This window comes from Sphaerodactylus townsendi, linkage group LG03 (genome assembly GCF_021028975.2).
Source record: "Sphaerodactylus townsendi isolate TG3544 linkage group LG03, MPM_Stown_v2.3, whole genome shotgun sequence".
Lineage (NCBI taxonomy): Eukaryota > Metazoa > Chordata > Lepidosauria > Squamata > Sphaerodactylidae > Sphaerodactylus > Sphaerodactylus townsendi.
This window is the reverse complement of record NC_059427.1, coordinates 63,679,832-63,704,893: the sequence shown is the minus strand read 5'-3', so window position 1 is coordinate 63,704,893 and position 25,062 is coordinate 63,679,832. Positions and strand designations below refer to the sequence as shown.

The 25,062-nt window shown below is 40.2% G+C and overlaps 1 protein-coding gene across 1 annotated transcript; it reads right to left on the bottom strand.

Moving 5' to 3' along the window:
- Nucleotides 1–25,062, bottom strand: RFT1 (RFT1 homolog). The gene is made up of 13 exons (XM_048491680.1): nt 24,888–25,062; nt 22,465–22,550; nt 20,240–20,356; nt 18,543–18,732; nt 16,132–16,233; nt 14,457–14,591; nt 13,712–13,790; nt 11,123–11,173; nt 9,144–9,274; nt 7,223–7,367; nt 6,116–6,221; nt 1,857–2,106; nt 1–247 (listed from the first exon to the last, which is right to left on the bottom strand). Exons 1-13 carry the CDS (start codon nt 24,948–24,950, stop codon nt 80–82), a joined length of 1,623 nt encoding a protein of 540 aa, XP_048347637.1. The 5' UTR covers nt 24,951–25,062; the 3' UTR covers nt 1–79.

Sequence of the window (25,062 nt, the reverse complement as noted above, 5' to 3'; positions counted from 1 at the left end):
TAAATCCCCAGACCTATTTATATAAAATATCTGTAACATACATATACATGAAAATACACAGGGCATGTTCTGCTGCTGATCATTTTATTGCTTCTTTGGTATACTTTAATAAAAAGTGTGTCTTGACAAAATGGATCAGCTTGGTCTCTGTGAAAGATATGGTAGCGAGAGTCACTATGAAGCAGAGGGCTCCAATGGCTACATGACTTAGCCTGGTCATCCAGCCCTTATCACAGCACAGGAATGCCTACAAAGGAAACAAATTTAAATTAATATCTTCAGGGCTTCCACCATAGAGTAATCTAATGCTTCTCTTTACAGAAATACTGATTAGCTTTTGCATACTTTTCTTAGCAAACTTTTTACTTCCCATGCAACACTGTTAATAATAGCTCGTGTGGTGATCCTGTCATCCTATGGGATCAGGAAGGCTGGGCAAGACAACTGAACATGCTGAGCCATCATACATATACACGTAAGGTAATCTGGCCCAAACATGCTTAATTTGCCACACACCAAGTTAACTGATGCAATAGCCAAAGCAAGAAATAGCCAAAACAAGAAAATGTTGCCTATGGCAAAAAGGTTACAAAGAAAAAGTGGAAGAGGGATTGCAGACTCTTATGTCTTCATTATATGGCAATCCAGCATAGTTTTCAAGGCAAGAGACATCCATGGGTGGTTTGCCATTGCCTTCCTCTGAATAACATCCAAGTACTAATCAGGGCTGACTCTACTTAGCTTCTGAGATCTGATGAGATTGAACTAGCCTGGGCCATCCAGGTCAGGGGTTGCATGTCCATAGGCACTTTCCAACCCCTCCCAGAGAGGCCCCATCCCAACTCACTGATGCTCAACACAGGGCAAGGTATCCTTCCACAACACAGTAGGCCACCATCTGAAGCCCCAGGCTAGCTTCAGAGCGCAGGGACAGCAGTGACCCAAGCTCATCGCCGCTTGTTGAAGCGGCGGGTGGAGAGGCTGCCACTAATGCAGCAGAAGGCTGGAGGAAACAGGACTAGTGGAGAAGGCAGTGGTCGCAGCACCCCAAGCTCCCTGTGGTGGGGTGGGATGGCCAGGGAGCAGCTACAAGACCTGGAAGGGAGTCCGAAGGCAGCTGGGTGGGCAGAAGCCCTGAGTAGCTACAGAAGACCATGCCAGTGGTGGGCAGCCCAGCAAGAAGTGCCTGTGCATGTGGAAGAGGGATGGAATTGAGCCTGCCAGGAGGCTGGGAACCCAGCAGGATCTGTAGAGACCAGGTGAGCAAGCAGGGAAGGGAAGGCAGCACTTAGGGAAGGTAACGTGGTAGGAGGGGAAGACCAGGATTGGACACCTGAGGTTGCCTCTTAGCAGCCTGAGGGAAGGGTGCGGGAGGCCCTAGGAACCCTAACTTGCTACTGAATGGAGTTGAAGGAAAACAAACACACACATGCACACACACAAGAAACAGCAATAACACAGTTACATTCTACAATGTGTATGTAAGGTATATTTCACAGTTATACACACATAAACACACACACACTTGCATTTATTTTGCATAATACTTTGTGAACACTGCAAATCTGACTTTTTCACTTTCATTACTTAAAAACTGCATTGTGGAGCTCATGGTATCCTACAAACAGTCCCTAAGATGTTTCCCATCCACAAGACAGCCAGATCCACAGGTGCCTAGAGCTTCAACAAGTTTGCTATATTATGTATCTTCTAACAATATCCAAGTTCCCTGTAGTTTTCACTGAACAGCATAACAAAACAAGTGCTTTTCTAATCAGTATATTCAACACAATAGCAGCAGCAGCAACAAAATATTTTTTAGTAAGGTGTTCTGATAAGAAGAAAACAAAACCTACCTCTGATATAGTCGTGACCACCCCACTGACAACATAAACAAGAATCAGCAATGGTGAAATAAGCAGGCCCTTTAAAGGTCTGTAAGGACTATCTCCAAAATATCTGTAGATGTAGTGGATACTGTGTGCTATTCGGACTCCCATGTTGAAGCAGTTTGCCAGGATGAAACCTATGCTGCCTTGCCAATGAGTCAGGAAGTAGGATATGCACAAAAATAGGAAGGACAAAGCAAGCATGACAAAATTGTACCTAAAAGGAAAATAAATTAAGGAAAATAAGTCATCCAGTTCAGTATGAATTCACTACATATTGGACATCCTTGTGATTCACTAAGAGAAACAGGGAGAAATTCTTTTGAATTTATCTGTGCTGCAGACCTATGTCAAGTTATATAAGTAAGCACTGTTCAAGAGAGCCATTAATATATATAAACTGCTTATACAACCACAGCATTAACTGTGTCAATTAAAAACACAAGAACAACTGGGATGTGATTCAGATAATTCCATAAATGTCTACAAACCAAGAATCCAAACTATATATTATTAGTTATTAATTTTATTTATTTTACTTATAGCTCATCTTTCTCATTGAGATTCAAAGCACATTACACAGTATTAGTCAATGCATTGGATGAGAAATCTAAGAAGGAATGTAGTAGGACTAGGACTAGAATTATAGCAGTCTGAAACAAAGGATAAGGTATTGGATACAATATGTTAATGGTACTAGCTAAGTATAAAATCAAAACAGTTAAGGTAGGATAATACATTCAACAGACAGATATACACTATTCACAGTGGTCAAAGCGTATATAGTCTATACACTATTCCCATAACACAATTCTATTCATTTTGTAAGAGTGCCTTCCTGAACCATTCTTATACTATAGCCTTATTACTTTTATTAAAATGTCCTCCTAACCAATTCTGTTTTACTTAGTTTGTGGGATACAGAAGCATGGAAGCCTTTATCACCACCTCAGGCAAGTCACTTCACAAGGCAGGAGCCTCAACAGAGAATTCAATTGACAGAAAATATTATTCCGAATAACTTCCAATCTAAATTTCAGTGACAATGACCACATTTTTTTACTTCTTATTGCATGAAAATTCTTCAGAACATCATGTGTCATTAAAATCTAACTATGCCAACAAAACAGTTGGTCTTAAAAGAACACTGATTATCCTAAATGTTGAGAAACTCATATTTTGATCTTAAGTGATGGTCTGTCAATGTTTCATTTTTGTTTTCTGTGGATCTAGGCTTATAAGAGCATCAATTAATGTCTCAATCAAAATATGCACAATTATCATCCCTCCTCTCAACATGGATTTAATTTATTGAAATGTTTTGCCATGGCATAATAAACAGAATATCTTATTGTAATGTATGTTTTTTCCCCTCATAATAGTTGATGTCTTGATTCGACTCACAATCATATCACGTCAAAGCATTTTCATTAGTTTACAAAGACACAAATTCACAGGAAATGTGAACTAATAACTAATTCATGAAAATGGGGATTAATTCAACATTAGACTGTTAAGACTACAAAGCCATAAATCAGCAAAGATTCTGCCTTCCACTACAGCATACCTTTATTATTTTTGGAGACATCTAACAGCTTTAAGACAACCTTAAAAGTGTACTATATTAAAAAAAAACAATGAAAGAACCTCACTTAAAATGAAAGAACCTTGATTTCCATTGCACAATGACAACAGCTGGCAAATTGCACTGTATTATTCTAAATACGTAACTCAATATCACAAAGGAGCACAGAGTTGATTTCTTTTCAACCATGCAAGTTTTTCATAAAGGCAGTTTAGATTAAGATGAGGACTCTGAATCCAGACAGACAGCTGCCTCAGCAAGTACAACATAAACAGCACCTCATACTGCAGCGACACCAGGAGCCCCCTACGCTGAGCATCTGGTGTCCAACTATTTAGGTGACTTGCTATGAAAATCAAGCACCTGCTTTCTATGAAAATCAAGAGAATGGAGGCACTGAAAATAGTCTCATGGGGTCACCTTACAGGCTTATAAGATGCCATGTTTGGAGACTCTTGTGTCCCATGGCTCCATCCGGGGCTCATGACTGAAAACATCCATGATAAGATCATATTTTAAAATCATTACAATCAGTCCCCCCAAAACACATTAAAATGTATTAATAACATACTTAAAATACATACAAAGACACTTAAAAAGAGCAATTGAATACAGGAACAAAAATAATAAATTCATTGATCAATTTTATTTTTGTCATGTTTAATTTTCTTGTCGAAGGCTAATAGATTTAAATGAAGATGGAGTGAAAATTGGGGATTCACTGGTGATACTACATTACTGGCAGAAGATAGCGAAGAAATTACTTGAAATGTCTGCTACTGACAGTTAAAGGAGAAAGTGCCAATGCAGGACTACAGTTGAACATCAAGAAGACAAAAGTAGTGAGTACTGTAAAATTGCTCAGCTTTACGGTGGATAATAAGGAAACTGGAATTGATGAAGACTTTCGATTTCTTGGCTCCATCATCAACCAAAAGGGAGACTGTAACCAAGAAATCAGAAAAAGACTGAGACTAGGATGGGCAACCATGAAGGGGCTAGAAAAGATTCTCAAGTATAAGGACGTGTTACTGCCTACAAAGATCAGTTGAATTCATGCCATAGTATTCCCTATTACTATGTATGCGTCTGGATGTTGGACAATGAAGAAAGCTGACAGGAAGAAAATAGATTCTTTTGAAATGTGGTGTTGGAAGAGAGTGTCAGGGATACCATCGACCATCCAAAAAACCCCCAAATAAATGGATTGGCTGTTGTGGGTATTCTAGGCTGGGTGGCCATGGTCTGGTAGTTTTAGTTCCTAATGTTTTGCCCACATCTATGGCTGGCATTCTCAAACGCATGTCACAGTGAGATGTGTTTCGGTGGCATAGTATGGAGTGCATAAGCACTTGCAATCACACTTGGAACCTCACTTGTAATTGCATTAGCATGTGACTGAGTTTGTAATTGCCTTTCAATTTCTATGGGTTTTGGTTTTGGTATTTTTTAGTACTGGTAGCCAGGTTTTGTTTATTTTCAGATTCTTCCTTTTTGCTGAAACTATCCTGGGGTTTGTGGATTTCAACACAAACACACACACACACACACACACACACACACACACAGCAGTGCTCAATGGAGGGGCTATGAGTCAATGCCATGGTTCTCCTATTTTTCAAAAGCTCTGTTCAAATAAATATAATATCATGAAATAAACCTATTCCAGCCTGAGAACTGTTGGCAAAAAGATATAAGGTCACCCACCGCTCTGTATTTAAAAAAAGAAGCATATTAAGAACTGATTGTGCATAACTGTTATATCTATCGCAAATATAGGCCTAGAAACAAGGGCAAAACCAGATGAGTCACTGAGTGCTCCATGACTGGAGTTCCAAGTGATTTTTTAAAACTCCATTATAAAAAATGTGCATCCCAGATTCAGACCAGAACAATGAAGATTATGAAAGGTTAAGTCTCATCCCTATTTGATGCCATCTTCCCAGTCAGAAGTGGAAGGGTTACTATTTTCCTGTTGAGACAAGCTCAGAGGTATGTGTACCTGCATGTTTCCTTCAACATGGCAAACAGTGGCTCCGCAGGACTGTTTCATATTGGGAAAATGGGAAGAGGCTTGAAATGATCCTCCTTCAACAGTTCTGTTCAGAACTGGAGCCAGAACTGGATATTTGATGTTTTTTTGTAAAAAAAAAAAGATTAGAGTTCTGTTTGGCCTTGAAATTTAGGAATGAACCATAGTATCATACACATTCTCAGCCCCCTCCAACTATTACACAGGCATGAAGCATGATACAAACAACGCTTACTCAAAAGGTATCTCAAAACTTAACCTGGTAACTATCATGAAACCCAAAATTCTAGTTATCGGTAACTCCAGGAACAACAGTGTGCATACAGTATATATGTGAATTAGTGAGTTGAATCAGACTCATGGCTGGTAAGGAAATCTAGAATTATGGGCTGCCATGTAAGAAAAATATGCAAACATTAGTGTGAATTTCCTACATAAAGGATTCCATTTTCTGTACATGAGATGTGTCAACCAGTGCTTATATACATTATCTAGAGGGATGCAGTTTTAAAGTTATGAAGTACTTGATTTAATTCATCATCTAAAGATATAAATAATATGTATGCATACTAATAAAGAATATCTAAAGGGGATACAATAAAAACCTACCTGTCTACTTCTTCTTTACACATTGAAGCAAATGCAAAACATTCTGTTACCCCATTAACTGCAAGCAGTAAGACATACAGGCTATAGCAACGCAGAAGACTTGGACCTGAGAAAGATATTGTGACAAGCTGATTAATAAAATGAAATGTCATACATATATTTATACAGTAATGCAAATGGTGATATTAATAAATCATAAACACATCACAGACTGTCAAGTTATTGTCTAAGCTATTTAGAAAAATATTCCTAAATATATCCTAAGTAGTATAATACAGTATACGGCACTTCAGAGAACACCAACATGAGAAGCAAAAGAATTTATTAGCAATACAGTTGTGATTTTTCTTTCTGTTGCAGAAAAAAGCAGTACAAAATGAATGACACATTTAAACTGAAATGAGGTCATTTCACCAAAACAGACTTCGAAAACTACCTCCAAAGGGATCAACGTTAAACACTTCCCACTAACCCTAATCTCCAAACCTTTGAAGCTAATATTCATGTTTAACAGAAAGCTCTGCAGCAGAAATAGCCTTCAGTACTGAACAGTTTGCCTATCAAAGATCTATCATGAGCCAGATGGCTGCAGCTTATCTGCACATAATTAACAAAATTAAACATCATTTTCATGAACCTGGCAGATGCTAAAGTATAGCTTATTGACATATTGTACTACTTCCAAAATTAATTTCTAATGTATCGATTGAGCCTTAACAAATTGGTTACAAATGGGCTTTAGAACAGATGCTGCTGTCTTATATCATTAGACCAATGACCCATCTAGCTTGGTACTGTTTACTTCTACTGACAGCAACTCTGCAGAGATGCAGCCTTTCCCAGTCAAGCTCCTTGGGCATGGAGCAACCAGGGAGGCAATACGGAACTTTGTGCATGCAAAGTCTTCTACCCTGTCGTTTAACTCTGTCGTTTCTCCCCTGTTTATAAATAAATGCAGTGGCATGCAAATGGTATATAAATGTATCAAATAAACACAAATATATACTACATTTTTAAAAAATGAAAAATAAAACAAAGATGTTTTTACAAAATAATTTGACATATGTGAAACTACTTTCCAAAAAGACAGCAATCATCAGACATTACCTGATCCCAAACTGAGCATTGAACCTCCATAAAGATCTAAAGCCAACTGGGAATAGGCATAACCAAAAACGGTGATGGTCAGACCAATCAGAAGCACAAGTTTCAACAGTAATTCTAGGACAGATGCTGCCATAGAGATATCATCCTAGAGAAATAGTTGCAATCATTAAGCATTCATAACAGAAACAGCATGTCTCAGCTGCTGTGTTAAATTATTTGAAAAACAATTATAATTCACAATACAATGCTAGCCAGGTCCTATCAAATTTGTAGTAACCAACAAGATGTATTTTGTGTCTCAAAGTACAAATATTTTAGCAATGAAAACTCTGATGACTTTCTCTTTTTGCACTTAGTCTCCACAGTACTCCGATGTGGAACTGCATAGAAGCCACAATTATTAACTTAATTATTTTGCACAAATCTCTGAACTAAGTAGAAGATCAGGTAATAAACTTTTCTAATGTATAAGAGGAAATGCATTTGGTTAACTGTGGAACATATACACTTCTTAACTTTGCAGAAAATGAAACACTGGACTTATTGTGAAGATTTCTTCTCATCAGTGAAATGGAAGATATCTTTACGATTGGGTTATGCCTCCTCTTTGCTCCACAGGAAAGGCTTACACTTTTTGGCTTTTTTTTAAGGGGAGGGGGTTCTTTTACCAATATTAAAAAAAGGTATATTCAAAAAGCCAAATACACCTGGGGCTGGAAAGGGTGAATAACATTCAGCTTTTTCAGCTTTTTCCATCTCCTTTCCTACCCCCCTTCCCCCACTGCCATTTTTCTAGTGTATATGGACAGCAGAGGGGGGAAAGAGAGAGGTCCATGCTGGGCTGGGGAGAATCTATTCCCCCCTGCTGTACTTTCCTTTGGGGCTTGGAAAGCACAGGCAGAGGAAGGGACAACCAGATTCTTAATGGCTGTCTGAGTAAACTCAGTGTAGCATGGAAGATCTGTCCCCCACCAGTGCTTTCCAAGCCCTTTGGGTGGGAAAAGGGACAACCAGATCCTCTATGAGTATCCTTAAAGGGAAAGAGAGGGCTTCTTCTTTGTTCCCACAAGGTGGTGGGCAGGCAAGGAGACAGTCGCTGATTTCTGTTTTTTGGCACCTTACTTCTCTTTCACTTTCCATTATTTCCCTTTTGCAAAGCAAGTTGATCAAAGCCTCTACAGCCATACAGTAGGCAGGGCATGCAATGGGGTCTGCCTCCAAGAAATAGTGGAAGCCTTCAAAATATAAGCCCTGCCATACAGCAAGGGGAAGAGGTAATCCAAACTTAAAGATACCTTCCTCCACTGAGTGACAATCAAAAACCTGTTAAAATATGAGATGGTACTAAATGATGTTTTAATGGCAATCCTCTTCTGAGAAAAGTATAACTTGCTCCAATTATTTCAATAAAATATTCACAACACTACCACATAGTCTCCTAATAGCCTATGACTCAATAATAGAGCATCTGCTTGGCAACACAGGAAGTCCCAGGTTCAATCCCTGGCATCTCCAGTTAAACGATAAGGGATGTGAAAGCCCTCTGCTTAAGATTCTGGAGAGATACTGCCAGTCTGAGTAGACAGTAATGACCCCAAAAGACCAATGGTCTGATCAAGGCAGAGTCATGTGTAAACCAATGGCCCAATCTCATCCACATTTACTCAAAAGCAAGTGCCACTGATTTCAATAAAATAAGCTTTCACTATATAGTCTTAAGACGCATTTATAACCACAGGTTCTAGTATTGCTTTGGTGAAAAAATCAAAATTACATACCTGCACTAGACCTACTTGCTGCCATTGATATTGTACAATCTCCCCACCACCACCACCACCCGGCTCAAAAATGTTATGGCACAAAGTTGCTAGAGCACATACATTGTTCTTTATCCATTACATGACAGTCATACTAAAGTTACCTGCTTTTGCAACTTGATATTCTTCCCACGTTCCAGCACTTTAGCAAAATAAATATAAAAACTCTCCTCTATAGGCAAAAATACAAATCTAGCTGCCAGTGATCCGAGATTATTCACTATATCATATACACCTTTAAAATGAACAGAAAAAATAAACTTCAGTATTTTGTTTATTCAAAAACATATCTATCGTGCCTTTTAAAAACAAAGACTCAACATGACTGACAGACAAGCACGTCATCAAGCCACACATCCCACATGATATTTCTACAATAAAAACACCGTTCAACAAACCTTCTTTGCCAAAAAATCAATTTCAGACTAACAAGAAAACCAATAAACTGTGACTTGCTGAATTTTATGACACATCATAATCCATTCTTCGAGGAGCTTTGTGCATTTGTGGAACCAGCTGACAAAATACTTTAATGTTCTGGACTAAGAATAATGTCACAAAATATACTGATGGGACAGTAAATGAACAATGTATATATTGTGAAGTGATAAGTAACAGAATGCAATGTAGTGATTGAACTGTTACTGCATTTTCAGCTGCATAATTACAACTATACTTTGAGAATAACAGTTATGTAGCTCATTAACTATATTCAAATAGCTATTTTGCATATGAAAATCAAAACATTTTTAAAAACTAAAGCAATATAATCATCAAGTCAGAAAACAACAGATTGGATCACACCAATCATTTCCATTGATAGAAGGATGGTGATTTTCACCAATTTTCTTATGGCAGACCTGATTTCATGCTGTTCCTGAGGATCCTCTGGGCCCCTGGGACAAGCATTTTGGAAAGCATTTTGGGCTGCAGCAACAGAGGTATTACAGAGAAATAGTACTGCACTAATAGAAATCTCTTCCATCAGTGGAGATTTTCAGTTGGATCCAAGCCCTAAAGAATCAACAAGATTAGCAAAAAGAACTCCAGAACACAACTGCACTGTGAGATTTCCTACAGGTAAGAAGGGAGGCCTCTTTTTCCTAACTTCATCCACAAGGCCATAGAGTAGAGAAGACTGGCTCTGGCCAGTCTAGATTTCATTTCTGTTCATTCTCCAGCCATCTGCTTGATCACAGCCTCTAAGGACTGGACTAAGGCAGTGAATCCACTTCCAGAAATGTAGTACTAAATGAAATACATAGTTTGGTTTCAAAAACACAGTGATGGAATCCTATCTGAAAGCTATAGGCAATCTCCTTTAGCAGTCTGACATAGGTAATGAAGAACATAGGTATTGCCCTCTTGAAACCCATTCTGAGGCCCATTCCGCACACGCAGAATAATGTGTTTTCAAACCACTTTCACAACTGTTTGCAAGTGGATTTTGTTATTCCGCACAGCTTCAAAGAGCACTGAAAGCAGTTTGAAAGTGCGTTATTCTGCATGTGCGGAAGGAGCCTGATTTCCAAGGGACTGCAACAATAGGATGCACTGCCTTTACTCACTTCATTGGCTCCCCATGCAACAAGAGCTGCCACGGATTACATATTATAAACCACATGCTGTTTAATGTTTCCACCTAAAGTGGCCTAAGAAGAAGAATTCTAAAATATCTTCTTAATGTATTTTGTATACAAGACGATGCTCTAAAATACACATAGGCCTAATTCTGGAATTTGAAGCTATTAACAGCAGTCTCATACTATTACTATATCTGTATACACCAAAAACAATATTAAGGTAAGAATGAATTGGTAATATAAACAATAATTAAGACAGTATTTTCAGCATACCATAGTAATACAATCAGCTCAGCTGGAGTTGTAAAACAAAGCCGCCAAAAGAAAATCCTCACAGATATTATCACCAAAATGACATATTCATACTGATTACCTTTACATTGGTATCACCATCAAGTGTATTCAAAATACAAATCTGTGAGACTTCATTTTTTAAAAAATATATGAAGCTTTCTTCCAATGTCAAGGACAACTATAACTTGATAATAGCTTATGCTTACCCTGGTCCCCAAAATTTAGAACATTCAGGAAAGTCATCACATATCTTTCACCTGCAAAATCAAAACTTTATATTAGTATTTATTGCCTAGTGAGTGATTGCACAATGAGAAACTCCTAAACTGTTATCCTGATATGTATGCCTTGAAAACTGTGCTGGATTGCCATATAATGAAGACATAAGAGACTGCAATCCCACTTTTTCTTTGTAACCTTTTTGCCATAGGCAACATTTTCTTGTTTTGGCTATTTCTTGTTTTGGCTATTGCATCAGATAACTTGATGTGCGGCAAATTAAGCATGTTTGGGCCAGATTACTTTACGTGTATATGTATGATGGCTCAACGTGTTCAGTTGTCAATGAGAAACTCCTGAACTGTTATCCTGATATGTATGCTTGCAAGTGGCACCAAAGAAATCAAAAATCTTTTTTTTTAACTGTGATGAGAGACCCAGCTATTACAAAGCAGTATACATATTTGTAAGTATAGGACAACAAAAGGAAGATCAAAGGTAAAATCTGAACTAAATAAATAATTTGATAACTTTCCAGTTAGGGGTAAGGGCAGCCCTGTCCAAGGGGCCGGGCACCCAGTCATGGTGCCGCAGCAGCACCAGGCCACCACTTCCATGGAGGCTACCTGGCAGCCTGGGGAGGCTCGCAATGCAAAAAAGCTTCCCTACCACTGGGAAGTCCTCATGGAGCTTAATGGACATATGCCACCTTTTTTATGCTGCAAGTCCCAAACTGGGCCACTGGCACAACAGTGGCAATGGCTTGGAGGGAGCCCCAGACCACCCCTGCTATACTGGCAATGGCCATGGGAGCACAGGGACACCAATGCCACATCCAGCACTGCAACCCACCACTTGGGAAGGCTGCAGCAGCTGCATACCAGTAAATTCACCTCTAAATCTATGATATTAATATTCTAGCAGCTATGCCTTTTTCAACAAAAAGATCTATGTATGGTCAGACTTCCGGCAGAAGTGAAAATAGTGTGTGTTGCTGCATTTCATAATAGTCCCTTTTCTGAGTAGCTTTCTAACAGTGCAGTCTGCAGCCTATAGAGTCAGCAGAATTCTGAGAAAGTGCCTACCGCTCCAACTCATAATAAGATGTCCTAGTATAGGCATAATATTCCTAGGACATCCATGGATAGACTAGCATCTTAGGATCTAACCCTATGTAATCACTACTGTCATCACAGGATTCCCATTTTTTAGACCAATGGATACTACTGGATTCAAAAGTGCAACCAAAACCCAAACAATTATATTAAGGAACTAGCGGGGCCCGGCCACACATTACTGTGGCAATTGTCCTTCTCATCACAGTCCGTAACCCACACAGATGTCCATGCAGGTCCAATGATCTGCAGCATAGCCTTTTGGGGTGGTCAAATGGAATCCCTCTTTTCCTTTTCAATTCACATTGTTATATGGTGGTGTCTTGTTTTTTTAGTATAATGTAACCTTTCCATTCCACAACAGAACTGTCCAGAGTGCGAATCCCGCTGTCCATGAGGCTGGTTGACACACACAGTCCTGGGTAAGGCAGAACTAGGGCAAGGAGGCTATCCCAGTCAGGCAGCAGAGGGCAGGGTGGTGAGGCGCTCAGATCGAGGCCAGCTCTCTGGGTTCTTAAAGGGCCATGTGCAAAAGAAGCGGAGCCAGTAGTGTTGGTTCGCCCCCACCATGTGGATTTTCTTAGAAGAAAAAGGCAAACTCCAGCTCGCTTTTAGTAAAAGAGAGCTGTGGTGAATATGGGTGAGGAAGTGGGTAAGTGGTGGTTGGATATGAGGGAGGGCAGAGTGAGGTGTGTGAGGATGAGCTGGATGTGTATTGTGTGATAGCAGTGGGTGAGGCACAGAGAGTGAAAGTTACCTCCGTGTGGGGGGGGGAACCCCACCTGACGTCTCACACGGCAAAGTGTGGAAGTGTTTCACTTCCACTCGTATTACCTAACAGTATTACCTATTTACTGTTTTCACTGCTCATCTCTGCCCATCTGCATGAACATTGTAAGCCCTCATACCAAGCCCTCAGGCCACAGACAGACAGGCTGCACAAACATTCTAAGAGTGACAGTTAAACACAGCCAGCTTCATGGCCTGGCGAGGCAGGAAAAAGATGTTTTACCTGGCTCAGGCATGGACTTTCGGCGATTTGAAGGTCCAATTACCTGTCCAGAACAGGGGGGAACGTCATGTGAAAATTTGGGGGCAATCCGTCCAGCCGTTTCAGCGTTAGGACATGACAAACAAAGTCACTGTTAGCTTTTTATATATATAGATTACATCCAAAAATAACTATTTTATAACTAAATGTGTGCTTCCTCCACTGGCACAAAAATGTTATGATCTTCTTGCTGGTCACATTTTTTTCATAACTTCCACTACCTATCTAACGAACAAACAAAACAAAATTGGCACATTTAATTTCAAAAAGAAAATGCATGGAAAGGGTATCCTTCTCACTGCTATCAAGTTCAGCTCATAACAAAAATGCTGGAAAGTGAAAAAAAGGCAGATAAGCTGGGGAATAGGACAAGAGGGTGAACATGTAAATTTGGAGTGAACCATACTCACCCTCTGTTAAAATTTGTTTAAGGAATGACTGTTTAAAAAAACTCCAGGTCAATCTAGCTTCTTTCCAGTTAACAAGTTCCTGGAACATAAACAATTATTACAAAGGTGCATTTAAAATTTTTAAAAACCTTCCAGATAATGTAATGACTTGGTATGTTTCCAAAGCAAGGACGTAGGTAATGGGGGGGAGGGTCACGGGTTCAAACCCCCCATTACATGTCCAAAGCTCCACCCCCTGCCCCCTCCCCTACCCCCACCAGCTGGGCTCTCAGCCGGCAGTCCCTTCTTCCCTCCCCTCCGGGGAGAAGATATTGCCTCCCCCGGCCTCGGAGAGCTGCTTTTATAAGCACTGAGGCCAGGGGCAGAGCTTGGGGAGATGTGACCATGCCCCCAGGTGTGGGTGGGGGCGTGGCCACACCCCGAACCCACCCCATTAAAAAATCTATAGCTACATCCTTGTTGTGCTGGTGTGCAAAGCACCTTGACATGATACAGCATCATGTGCTCTGAATATAGGGATTGTGTGAGATGTTCCTATGTTGGAAATTAAAATGAATGAAAACATGGGAAAACGAATATTACTCAACTGATCTTTGAAAATTAAATTTAATGTAAACAAAAAGTTTACATCTCAAACTGTGGCTATCTGAAAATTAATTCGATTTGTCCGATCAGGCTTGATTAGAATTTTTTCTTGTGCTAAAATAATGTGGTGTTTTTATTTAAAGCTGTTCTACTTACTTACTTCATCATGTACCAGATTTGGTAAAATAGATGTCATTCTGGTAACTGGAAATGATTTTTTGGTTGCTTCAGGAGAACCCAAAAACTTCATAAAATACACTACGTAGCATAACACCAAAATGCTGGTATATAAAAGCTGGAAAAAGAAATGTTCGTTAGTTACACAGCCACCTGAACCTGAAAACAGAATGTTAACAATATTTGAATGCCCAATGACAGCATCAAATGAAGTTGATGGGCAGTAGATTCAGGACAGACAAAAGCAAATACTCCTTTTACAATAAGTGATTAAAATGTGGAATCAGCTGCCAGAGGATGTAGTGACGGCCATGGTCACAGGCAGCTTTGAAAAGGGGATTAGACATAGTCACAGGAGACAGGTCTATCAGTGGGTACCAGCTACGGTGACTAAGGGAACCTCCAAACTCAGAGGTCATAAACCTCTGACTCTCAATGCCTGGAGGCTGCCTCAGCCTCTACGACCTGTTGTTGGCCACTCCAGAATAACTGTTTCGCTACTGTGTAAGATAGGATGCTGGATAAGAAAGATCACTGGCCTTCTGACCCATATCACTGATCCAACAGGGCTCTTCTTACGTTCTTAAGTTCAAATGTTGTGATAGATCTACATTGTGGCACAACAGTGTTTACCCAAGGCACTGTTTCAAGAATTAGTCCCCATATGTGGGGGCTGTCAGTACAGCAACTGTAATATGATTTTTTTGCAGTGACTGCAACTATAGTGACTACACATGAGAATTATGTATTTTGTGAAATCAAATGTTCTACATAAGTACTCTGCATTCCTATGAGGCAACCATAAATTTAGGAAGTTATACGAACAGCAGTTAAAAAGCTAAAATATTGTTTAATAGTATCTCAAAGACCTTCAATGCATTGTTTAACTGTAAGTCATTTATGGCCATTCCAGTTTCTCCCTTTCCACTTTTATTTTTGTACAATTCAAAGTAATGTGTTTTGGCTTAATATTTCGTAAAAAAATTCTTTAAATGAGTAGATTTAACCTTCTTAGCCACACAGCAGAAGTAAAATTATGCAGAAATAGATTTTATTAATCTTTAAGGTTCTGCTTTACTGCTGTGTATTTTTTATATCTTCCTGGTCTCTCTCAGGTCAGTTATTGTGAGTATCTTAATTAGACCAGAGGGCAGACAGCATTCCAGCTTTTGAGGAACTCCTGATCCAACACACCTTTTCCTATACATTCTCATTAAATGAAGTACAAATAACATTAAAGTTGTGTTCAAGAACAACATATGCCATTGATATCATTAAATATGAAAGCATGACAACTTAACATTAAGGAGAAAAGGCTGATTAATAAATGTGCACATTGCAGAACACCTCTTATAATTGGTTTGGAATGGTAAAGTAAAAGCACTATTGACATTATTTGATGCCTTGCAAGTTAATTCAGGGAAGGAAAGCCACCTATCCCCTATATTTATTGAACAAACTAAATGTAAAGCACCCAGATATACTTATCACTGAAGCTGTCCCCCTCCCCCAGTTAGAATTACATCAGTCTGGGCTAGTATAGGAAAGCAGCAGACCCATGCGGTCTGAATCAAATTGGCATTTTTTGTTTATGGTAGATAAAAGCAACAAGTATAATTATCATGTTAAACCTAAGAAGTAAAAGTTTCAAACCATACCTGGGCCAGAGAAAAGATGTAGAGTCCCCAGTGAGGATATAAAACTACTAGAATAACTGTAAAAATACATTTGCAAATGATTGAGAGACTTTCAGCAATTACCTGCAAAGAACACGAACAGTTATGTTAAGAATTTATATTGTGGGTTGGATTCTACCAAATATATCAATTGAGAAAAGGGGAGATAGTATTTGCAATTCCCTGTTCTGCAGAAAATCACAAACTACTACCTCATGCTATTTGGGGAAGGGGCAGCTACCTCAGAAGCAGCATTTAAGGCTGCAAAGGGAATTGAGAAAGTGCTCCAGTTATACAAATCCTTTTTCAGTGCTACTTTTCAGTGGGATGCTATGTTCTTGTGCGTGTCAAATTAAAAAATTACAAGATTACTAAATCCTGTCCTTAAAAGATTTTAAGAATGTTTAATTATGCACTGTCACAAACAGTACAAGGGCAGCCTGACCATATGAAAGATTTTTCTTATATATACACATACACTCTTTTATGTTTTATAAGATTAAAACAATTTTTTCAGGTCAACTCTTGTTCTTAAGTTAGTACTTCATTCTAAGGATGAGTGCTTGCCAAAGCCAAAACAAGGGGGAAATCTTATTCTCCTCTGCCCCAAAAAACAGCAGCAATTTAAAAGGACCAAAAAGCAAATCACAAATTATGCTGAACTTTTAGGCATGCTTTGGGCTGCTTTGACCCTGTCATAATTTTTTACAAGCCTTGGGGGAATCTCTTCCCCCAAGCAGTGGCATAGTGGTTAAGAGCAGATGTACTCTAATCTGGAGGAACCGAATTTGATTCCCCCGTCTGTCACTTGAGCTGTGGAGGCTTATCTGGGGAATTCAGATTAGCCTGTGCACTCCAGCACACACCAGATGGGTGACCTTGGGCTAGTCACAGTACTTCAGAGCTCTCTCAGGGGTGTTTGTCGTGATGGGGGAAGGGAAAGGAGTTTGTAAGCAACTTTGAGTCTCCTTACAGGAAAGGGGGATATAAATCCAACTCTTCTTCTTCCTTCCCCCTCTCCCCTCCTTCCCCCCTCGCTTACCTTCAGAGCTTCACTGTGGCCTTTGAGCTCCATGTGGGTCTCAGAGGCTGCAGGCAGTGCAGTGCTCTGCACTGGCCACCATTACCACCTCTGGCCTCCATGTGGGGCTCAGAGATGGCGGGTGATGCAGAACTGCAAGCTCAGTTGTCTCAACTGGGCATTCAGCTCTGTGCCAGCCACCACCATCATCTCTGGGCTCCATGTGGGCCCAGCTCAGCCTGGCATGCATCCACTGCCACCCCCTCTGGGTTCCAAATGGGGCTCGGAAGCAACCACGACAATGAAAGTATTTTTTCTGGGAATCCAGATATACCCAGTATGGAGGTTCAGGAATATTCAGGTTTCCCCTGAAAAAAATCAGTTCGATTTGACCCAGATCTGATTTTTATTGATTTTTGCGGGGACAACCCTACTTCATGCAGGTTAGTGCTCAAATCAAGCATGTTTTTGTCATTTTATATCACAGTATCCAAACTTGAAAATTGGACGCCTATTATGCACTTGTGGTCTGCCCCAGGATGAACCGAATTTTTGTTAGGGACACCTTTTCCTCCCTCCCAATCACATTGTGCTGCAGATCCAAAAATTTCCACTATTTCCAAGATCAAGGAAAGAGTGGCTTTTCCTTCGACTCCACAGGGAAACCAAAGCAGATGGTTCTCTTGGGGGGGGGGGGGAGGTTTGCTTCTCCTTTCCTCCCCTGTCCTAGTACTGCCTAGTTCCGTCATTAAGCAAAATAATGCTAGATCTAATACAAGGGGGGAAGCGCCAAGACAGGGGTATAAAGGAAACAAGGTAAGTGGTTGGTGGGCAAAAAGGTGACTTGTCTCAGTGGACTTCACAGTAGGGTGATCAGATAAGGACAGAAAGCCGCAGGGAAACCCTACTGCAAAGTAAGCAGCCATGGGGGAAGTGGAGTATGCATAAAAGACCAAAGACTTTCCCTCAAAATGCAAATTTATTTTTTTAATAATTTACTGTTGTATTCAGTCATATCTAAATACATGCTGCACTATTTCATTATATAATTCAAGCTATGGACTGTAAGCCATCTAAAATAATTTCATTCAAGTTTTAAAACATCTATTTTACAGCAATTGATTTTGGACTCACAGGTTCAGTTCAAACATTATGTACTATAGCAAATTTGTTGTTAAAATATTGCAAACCAGTGGTTACCAGCTGTGATATAGTGTGATCAACATTCAGACGCCATAGAAAACAGAAGATTAAACTACTGTATATAAACTAAGTTCATCATAAAGTCTGAATGCAGTCAATTAAAAAAAATCTCATTGAAACTTCACATTAATAAACCAAGAATAAAAGTTTCTGCACCAACGTTACTAACCTTTAGTTTTACAAATAAGTGCACCTGGGCTAAAACCCAAAAAGGTTCACCTAGGAGTTCAACCACGGCAGAAAGACCAAAGGCAATTACTCCAAACTGGTAGTGAGGAACAGCATTTCCATCAGGAATTTCAAGTATATCTAGCCAGACCCAGCCTAGGAATACAGACCAGCAAACTCCCAAGGGGATTCTACAAAACATGAAAGGACAGTTTCTGTAGACTATTCCACATTTTGCCCTCTTCTTTGCAACATTTCACTGGAACCCCAGGTCATGGACTCTGCCAGGAAGGTATTTTCTCACCTCGCCAAATTAGCAACTGAGCCCCTACCTGACCTGCCCAGATTCAGTCAAGGTGATCCATGCAATAGTCACCTCCAGGTTGAACTACTGCAACTCAGTCCACGCGGGGTACCCTTGAGACTGCTCCAGAAACTCCAATTGGTCCAGAATATGGGGGTGCAGTCACGCAGGTCCTTAAGAGGACCCCATGGACAGTGCATATTCAACACTGTGCTCAACCAGCTGCACTAGCTGGTTGTGAATCAGGTTCAAGGTTTGGGTTTTGACCTTTAAAGCCATAAACAGTCTGGGACCATTGTACTTGTGGGACCACCTCTCCCAACGTAGCCCTCAAAGACCACTGTGTTCATCTGGGACCAATCTGCTGGTAATCCTTGGCACAAGACATCTCTGGCTGTCCTCAACCAAAGCCAGGGCTCTGACACCAGCCCAGTGGAACACTCTGTCAAGTGAGACCCAAGTCCTGCAGAACTTGACTCAGATGGCCTCGCAGCTGGACCCTTCCAGGCTTCGTGCTCTCCTGTTGGTTGGCTCTGCACTGTGCCTCATCAAGTTTCTGAAACAGACTATTGCTGCTGCTTCACCATCTTCTTCACTCAGTTAAGGGATGTTTTAAAGTATTTTAGATTTATTGGTAAATTGGGTTGTATAATTTTACATTAGTTTGTATATTCGTATTCATAAATTATATAGAACATTCTGAACCCAACTTTGTTGGGAAACAGTGGATAAAAGCCTAATTAATTCATTAAAATAGGATTTTAACATTGTTTCCAGAGCTGACGTCCACATTACAGATTAAAATAAGCACAAAAACATGTGCATTAGTTTTTCCCTTTGTCTATTTTCACAAGGTAAAACTAAGTAACAAGTTGTATCCCGTGAGCCATCAGCGGAAGGCACTGACAGTCACAGATGTTCCCCACTCTCCTTCCAACAGTCACTTCAAGACCTAGTAAACTTGACTCCTGGGGTGTGTGAAGCCTGTATTAAAGATATGCAGATCGGTGGGCAGTTTTGCCTTCCTCCCTGCCTCTGGCAGCCTCTTCCTTGGGAAGGTCTGGCCAAGATATGCTATGAAACAGACACCAAGGTGGGCCGAGTTCTGCAGTGCCAGCCACCAGGCCAGGCCCAATTGCACAGTGGGAACCTACAAGGACTTGCAAGGAGTGCTTCAGTTTTCCAACATCCCCCTCTCCACACTATTACCTTTCTCTTCCCTTGGCAGCCTTCATATCCTCCCTTCTTCCCTTCTCATCCATCCACTCATATTCTGCTATACTTACATTTTTACTGCATTTATACTAGACCTTTCTCTACAATGGGAAAAATGTTAATACCAATGGTTTGCAGTTTTAAAAAAGTGATAATTCCACCATATCGTCTAAACTTACGTTAGCCACAAAAGATTAAAGGTTTTGGTCCAGTTCCTCCTTGTACTTCCACTCAGACAAGCTCTGCGGAATGCCTCCCTGGCTAAAAAAATGACTGTGGAATAAAGCAGTGTTAACCTAAATAAAGAGACAAAAAATTAATTTCAGCATAATCTAACCATCAGCGAGAGTACAACAAGCTGAGAATAAAACCAAACCTGAACCCTAGCCCAAAAACTAATTCTAAGAAGATTATATCTGTGATAAACCAGAATTGAATCCAAAGCAGAAAAAAACATGTATTCCAATTTAGTTCTGGTTCACAGAAAAAGAATTTCTGAAGTGATTTGGGGGCTAGGGCTCAGATTTGATTTCCTGATTATAACTGATTCTAATCAAACAAAGCTAGATTATTGAATCAGTCATCACAGGAATGCACAGAATAGAGAATACTGGCCACTGCCTCATCAGATCACCAAACAATACTCATGTATATTGATGCTGCTAGAGGCATACATTTTACACAGCTGTTCAGTATCACTGCCACTTTTTCACTACCATGAGAGCATTTAGATTTCTAACTCTTTGAAAACAATATTTTCCAAATTTTGTATTTCATTAATTGGTCTGATTGTCTAGTATTTACATAAAGCAGCTTCTACACATGTAACAAGCACTGTTTTATGCATATGTGCCAGTATGTCCTACACATGCAACAAACATTGGTCTGTGCGTATGTGCCATCAAATTCTACTCAATACCATTGTACCTATTGTCCCCTAACTCTTCAGGTCCCACTTTAGAACTGACAGAACAATTAGTTATAGATATTTCAATAAAGAACTGTAAACAAATAAATCCCCACTATTTTTGGTCCTCATTGCCAGGACACAGTGTTCTGTATACAAGGGACTTTCTAGTTGCTCCCTCTACAAATTCCAATAAGCCATCTCCAAAACCTCAGAAACCAGACGTTCATTAAATTTGACAGGAAGGGGGAAGGAGTCAGCACACAAGCATTCTTTACAAAACTATGCACCCAAGCTTGGCCTTCACTGAATCTGGCCCAAGTGGTTTCAAATCCTCTATATATCGTAATGAAAAGCATAAAAACATAAAGCAATTCGTAATGCAGTTACATATACAGACAAAGCAAACTCAAATTCCTGTATGTTTTTAATTCTTATACATGACTATAATGTATTGGGTTCGTTTTGTTAAGAAATGCAAGCTTTACAGCTAGTAAACAAAGGGCAATATTTTAATGCCACTAAAAGCACAATAGTATATACTATATACAGTTACTCCCATCAATGGGCGTGGACTAGATAAAATCTACATAGTGCTGTAGATATATTTAGAGAATAAAGTTTTTATCATATCTCAATCCCAGTCATCTCAATATAAGAGTAAAAGTAAAAGTAGTCACAGGGATCGTAGAATCATAGAGCTGGAAGAGACCACAAGGGCCATCAAGTCCAACCCCCTGCCATGCAGGAAGACACAATCAAAGCACAATCAGACCAACAGCGTATTGAGTCTAGCATATTGTTTCCAACAGAGGCCACTTGGAAGCCCCACAGAAGCTATGATGCATCCTCATTACTTTCAATGGACCAAGACATATGTTCAATGGTACTTTTACAGAGAATAATTTTCCTGTAGAATATCCATAATAAGAATGAAATTACACTCATAAACCTACTAATCACCTCATAGAAAATATAACTAAATATATACCAGTTATAATGTATTTCTGCTAAAAGCAGGCAAAGTGCCACAGATGTGGGCATTCTACCACAGGCACTTCACGGTTCCTGCTGAATTGAGAAAAAATTGGCAAAACAGCAATAAGCCTTCAGTTTTGGGATAATGCAATAGTAGCATATTTCAGATCTAGTATTTCAAGAATATCTAATCGCTATTGAGTGTTAGAATCAAAAGCTACAAAAATATAAGCTCTAAATAGCTACTAGAGATGTGCATAATCTAGAAAACAGTTCACTTGTCTTAAGAAACTGAAATCACAAATTCAAATTTGCATTTAGACAACACTGCAAATTTTAATTCAGATAAACCATGTCTTCTTGCAGCAATCTTCAAAGAAGCAGAAAGTTAAACTGGAAAACATTTTTCACTGTCCATGCTTTAAAAAAGATCAAATAGAAGACACTGAAACAGAACTGCCATGATGTGGAAATATTCATCATTCACACCTTAAAAGAAATAAGATTGTCATTTATTACCTTACGTTCACAATGCCAATTATTTCCTTTGAAACGTATCGCAGAGTAAAAGCATTTAAGCCAAACGTAATCACTCTGAAAAATATCTGAAAAATGCAATCAAACAGTAAATAAATCAACACTACCTTGCAAACTATGGAAACAAAGTAAGATTTCAAAGAACAGCTAAGCAGCTAATATTGTAACTGTGCTCGGCAAAATTTCTAGTACCAATACCAGTTCAAACTCAGAATCCCTCATAGGGAAATTATGCACACTATGACTTATGTGACAGTAGTCACCACTGAAAAGAATAGGATCTGCTTCTAAACAGAGCCAATGTGATATAGTGATTAAGTGTCAAGCTAAGATCTGGAGAGCCAAATTGGTATCCCCACCCTGCCATGGAAACTTGCTGGGTGATCTTGGGCCAGATATACACTTGAAAGCCATTTATGCATGTGTGTTCTTTTCACATTCAGTATACATTCCCATCAGACTTTTTGTTGTTTTGAACACACGCATTTCTCCCTCTTCAGAACTCACTGTGCTTTCACTTCTGCAATTCTCCACATTTTTGAATGCTGTCGAATTTCAACTTTTTCCCCCTCTACAGGAAAAGCAAAGGCAATCCCAACGTGTAAAGATTTGTCATGGGTTTCTTGTCTCCACCCTCCCTCCCTGCCTCCCCTCCCCACCCACACTATAGTCTTTCCTCTCACTTGACCACCACTTCCCCCCCCACACACACCGCCATTCCTATTCCAATACCACCTCCATTTTTTGATACTAGATAGTTTTGGGAGCTTTCTCCAGGTTGTGTTTCATTTTCTAAAATTTTAGTGACAAAAGTCTATTGGAGGAATGATAAATCATAGTGAAATTGACATGTCTGGATTCTTGAATTTGTTAACATTTATGCTTTTCTGTGCTGCCATTCCTCCTATATTCTTGCTGAAAAGATTGGAAGGGGCTTCCTCAAAGCCTAGATGCATTTACTAGGAAGTAAGCCCCCGGCTTCAGTGGTGTTTAGCAGCAGCAGATTCTAAGCTTCCCTCCATAATGCTAACTTGCAAATAATTCCCCTCCTCTTTCTTTGGCAAGATCAGGGGAGAAGGGCTAGCACACAAATGCTGACAAATCCAAGAATCCAGTATTGTCAATTTCACTTCAGTTCATCATTCCATCAATAGATTATTTGGGAAAGCTTCCCAAATGATCCAGAATTGGAGAATATTGGTGGCACAGGGCTTTGACCTTTTCTTTGCTGTCAATTCTCCTATGATCTTGCTGAAGGGGGGGTTATTTTTAAGTGAACATCATGGAGGGAAACAAAAAAACCCAGGGGGGATACAATAAAGAAGGCCGGCAAAATGGTGGATCAGGGAAGGGGGTCACATAAAATGGATACTGGAAGGCAATGGAAGGGTAATGCTGGCGCAGCTGTGAAAAACCATTCACACCAACATTTTAAATATAGGTACACCTATATACACCCTTTTGCCACATCATAAATCACATATCGCACTCCTGCACCCAGGCAAGCAAAATCTGATATGAAAAATACAAACCTTGCAGCAGATTTAACAACAAAATGTGGGGGGAAAGGACAGTTGCACAAAAGAAAAAAATGCTGCAAAGCAAACATTGAGAATCAACTGCTTCTCAAGCACATGCATATAGGGCCTAAGTCTCCTACAGGGTTGATATGATATAAAATGGAGGAGGAGAGAATTCTGTAAGCTGTTATGGGGAGAAAGGTGGGTATAATGAATGAACAGAGTTGCCAGCCCTTAAGAGTCGTTTTTTCTTTTGACATTTTTGGGAGCATCTTCTGCTCATGCAGAGGGCACCTTGCCCCTTGTTTCTCTCTGTTGACCTGACTGAGAGAAGCAGCAGGCAACAAAAAGAGATCAATCAGCAGTGGAGAAAATTCCCTTTTCTTAACCACATGTATATTCAGCAGCTCCTCCTTTCAGTCAAACCCTGTGACTGCCACTACCAGCTCTGTGGGCCACATGTCACTAACGGAAAGAGCCTGTGTGTCTGTTTCAGTCCTAGGTCAGCAAAAGTTGAAAAGGGTGTGGGCGTGTTTTCTTTCTCTTACAGCCTCAAGTGGGGATGGCAAGCAGAGACTTCGCAAGGCAATATAAAGCTCCCTGTCCCACACAACGTCATTTAAAGCACCAATGTTCCTCGTGGGATATATGAGGCAGGGATTAGAGATTTGTCTTGACCAGCCATCGCTTTGCAAGCATCCCTTCATGGGGTCAACAGGTGAGCGTGTAAAGAGCGAATCCTTTTCTTCCGCCTTCACCGCAGCCAGGGAGCCTCGACTCCGCCGCCTCCCCCCGTCGGCATTCAGGGGCAAACGGAGCAGCGGAGGCTGAGTCGGACTACTTTCCCGTCCCTGCCGTGCATTCCCGCACATCCCGGGCGGCTACCTGCAAGAGGGCGCTGGAGGAGGCCAGCCGAGTGGTCTCCCTGAGCACGTCCTGAGAGCCCATCTTGGTCGCCACCACCCGACCCGAGAAGGGAGCTCCGCCGCTTCGGCACCCGCGTCCATTTGCTACCCCACCATCTCCCGGCCCTGACACCCGGCAAGCGCCGCTTCCGGAG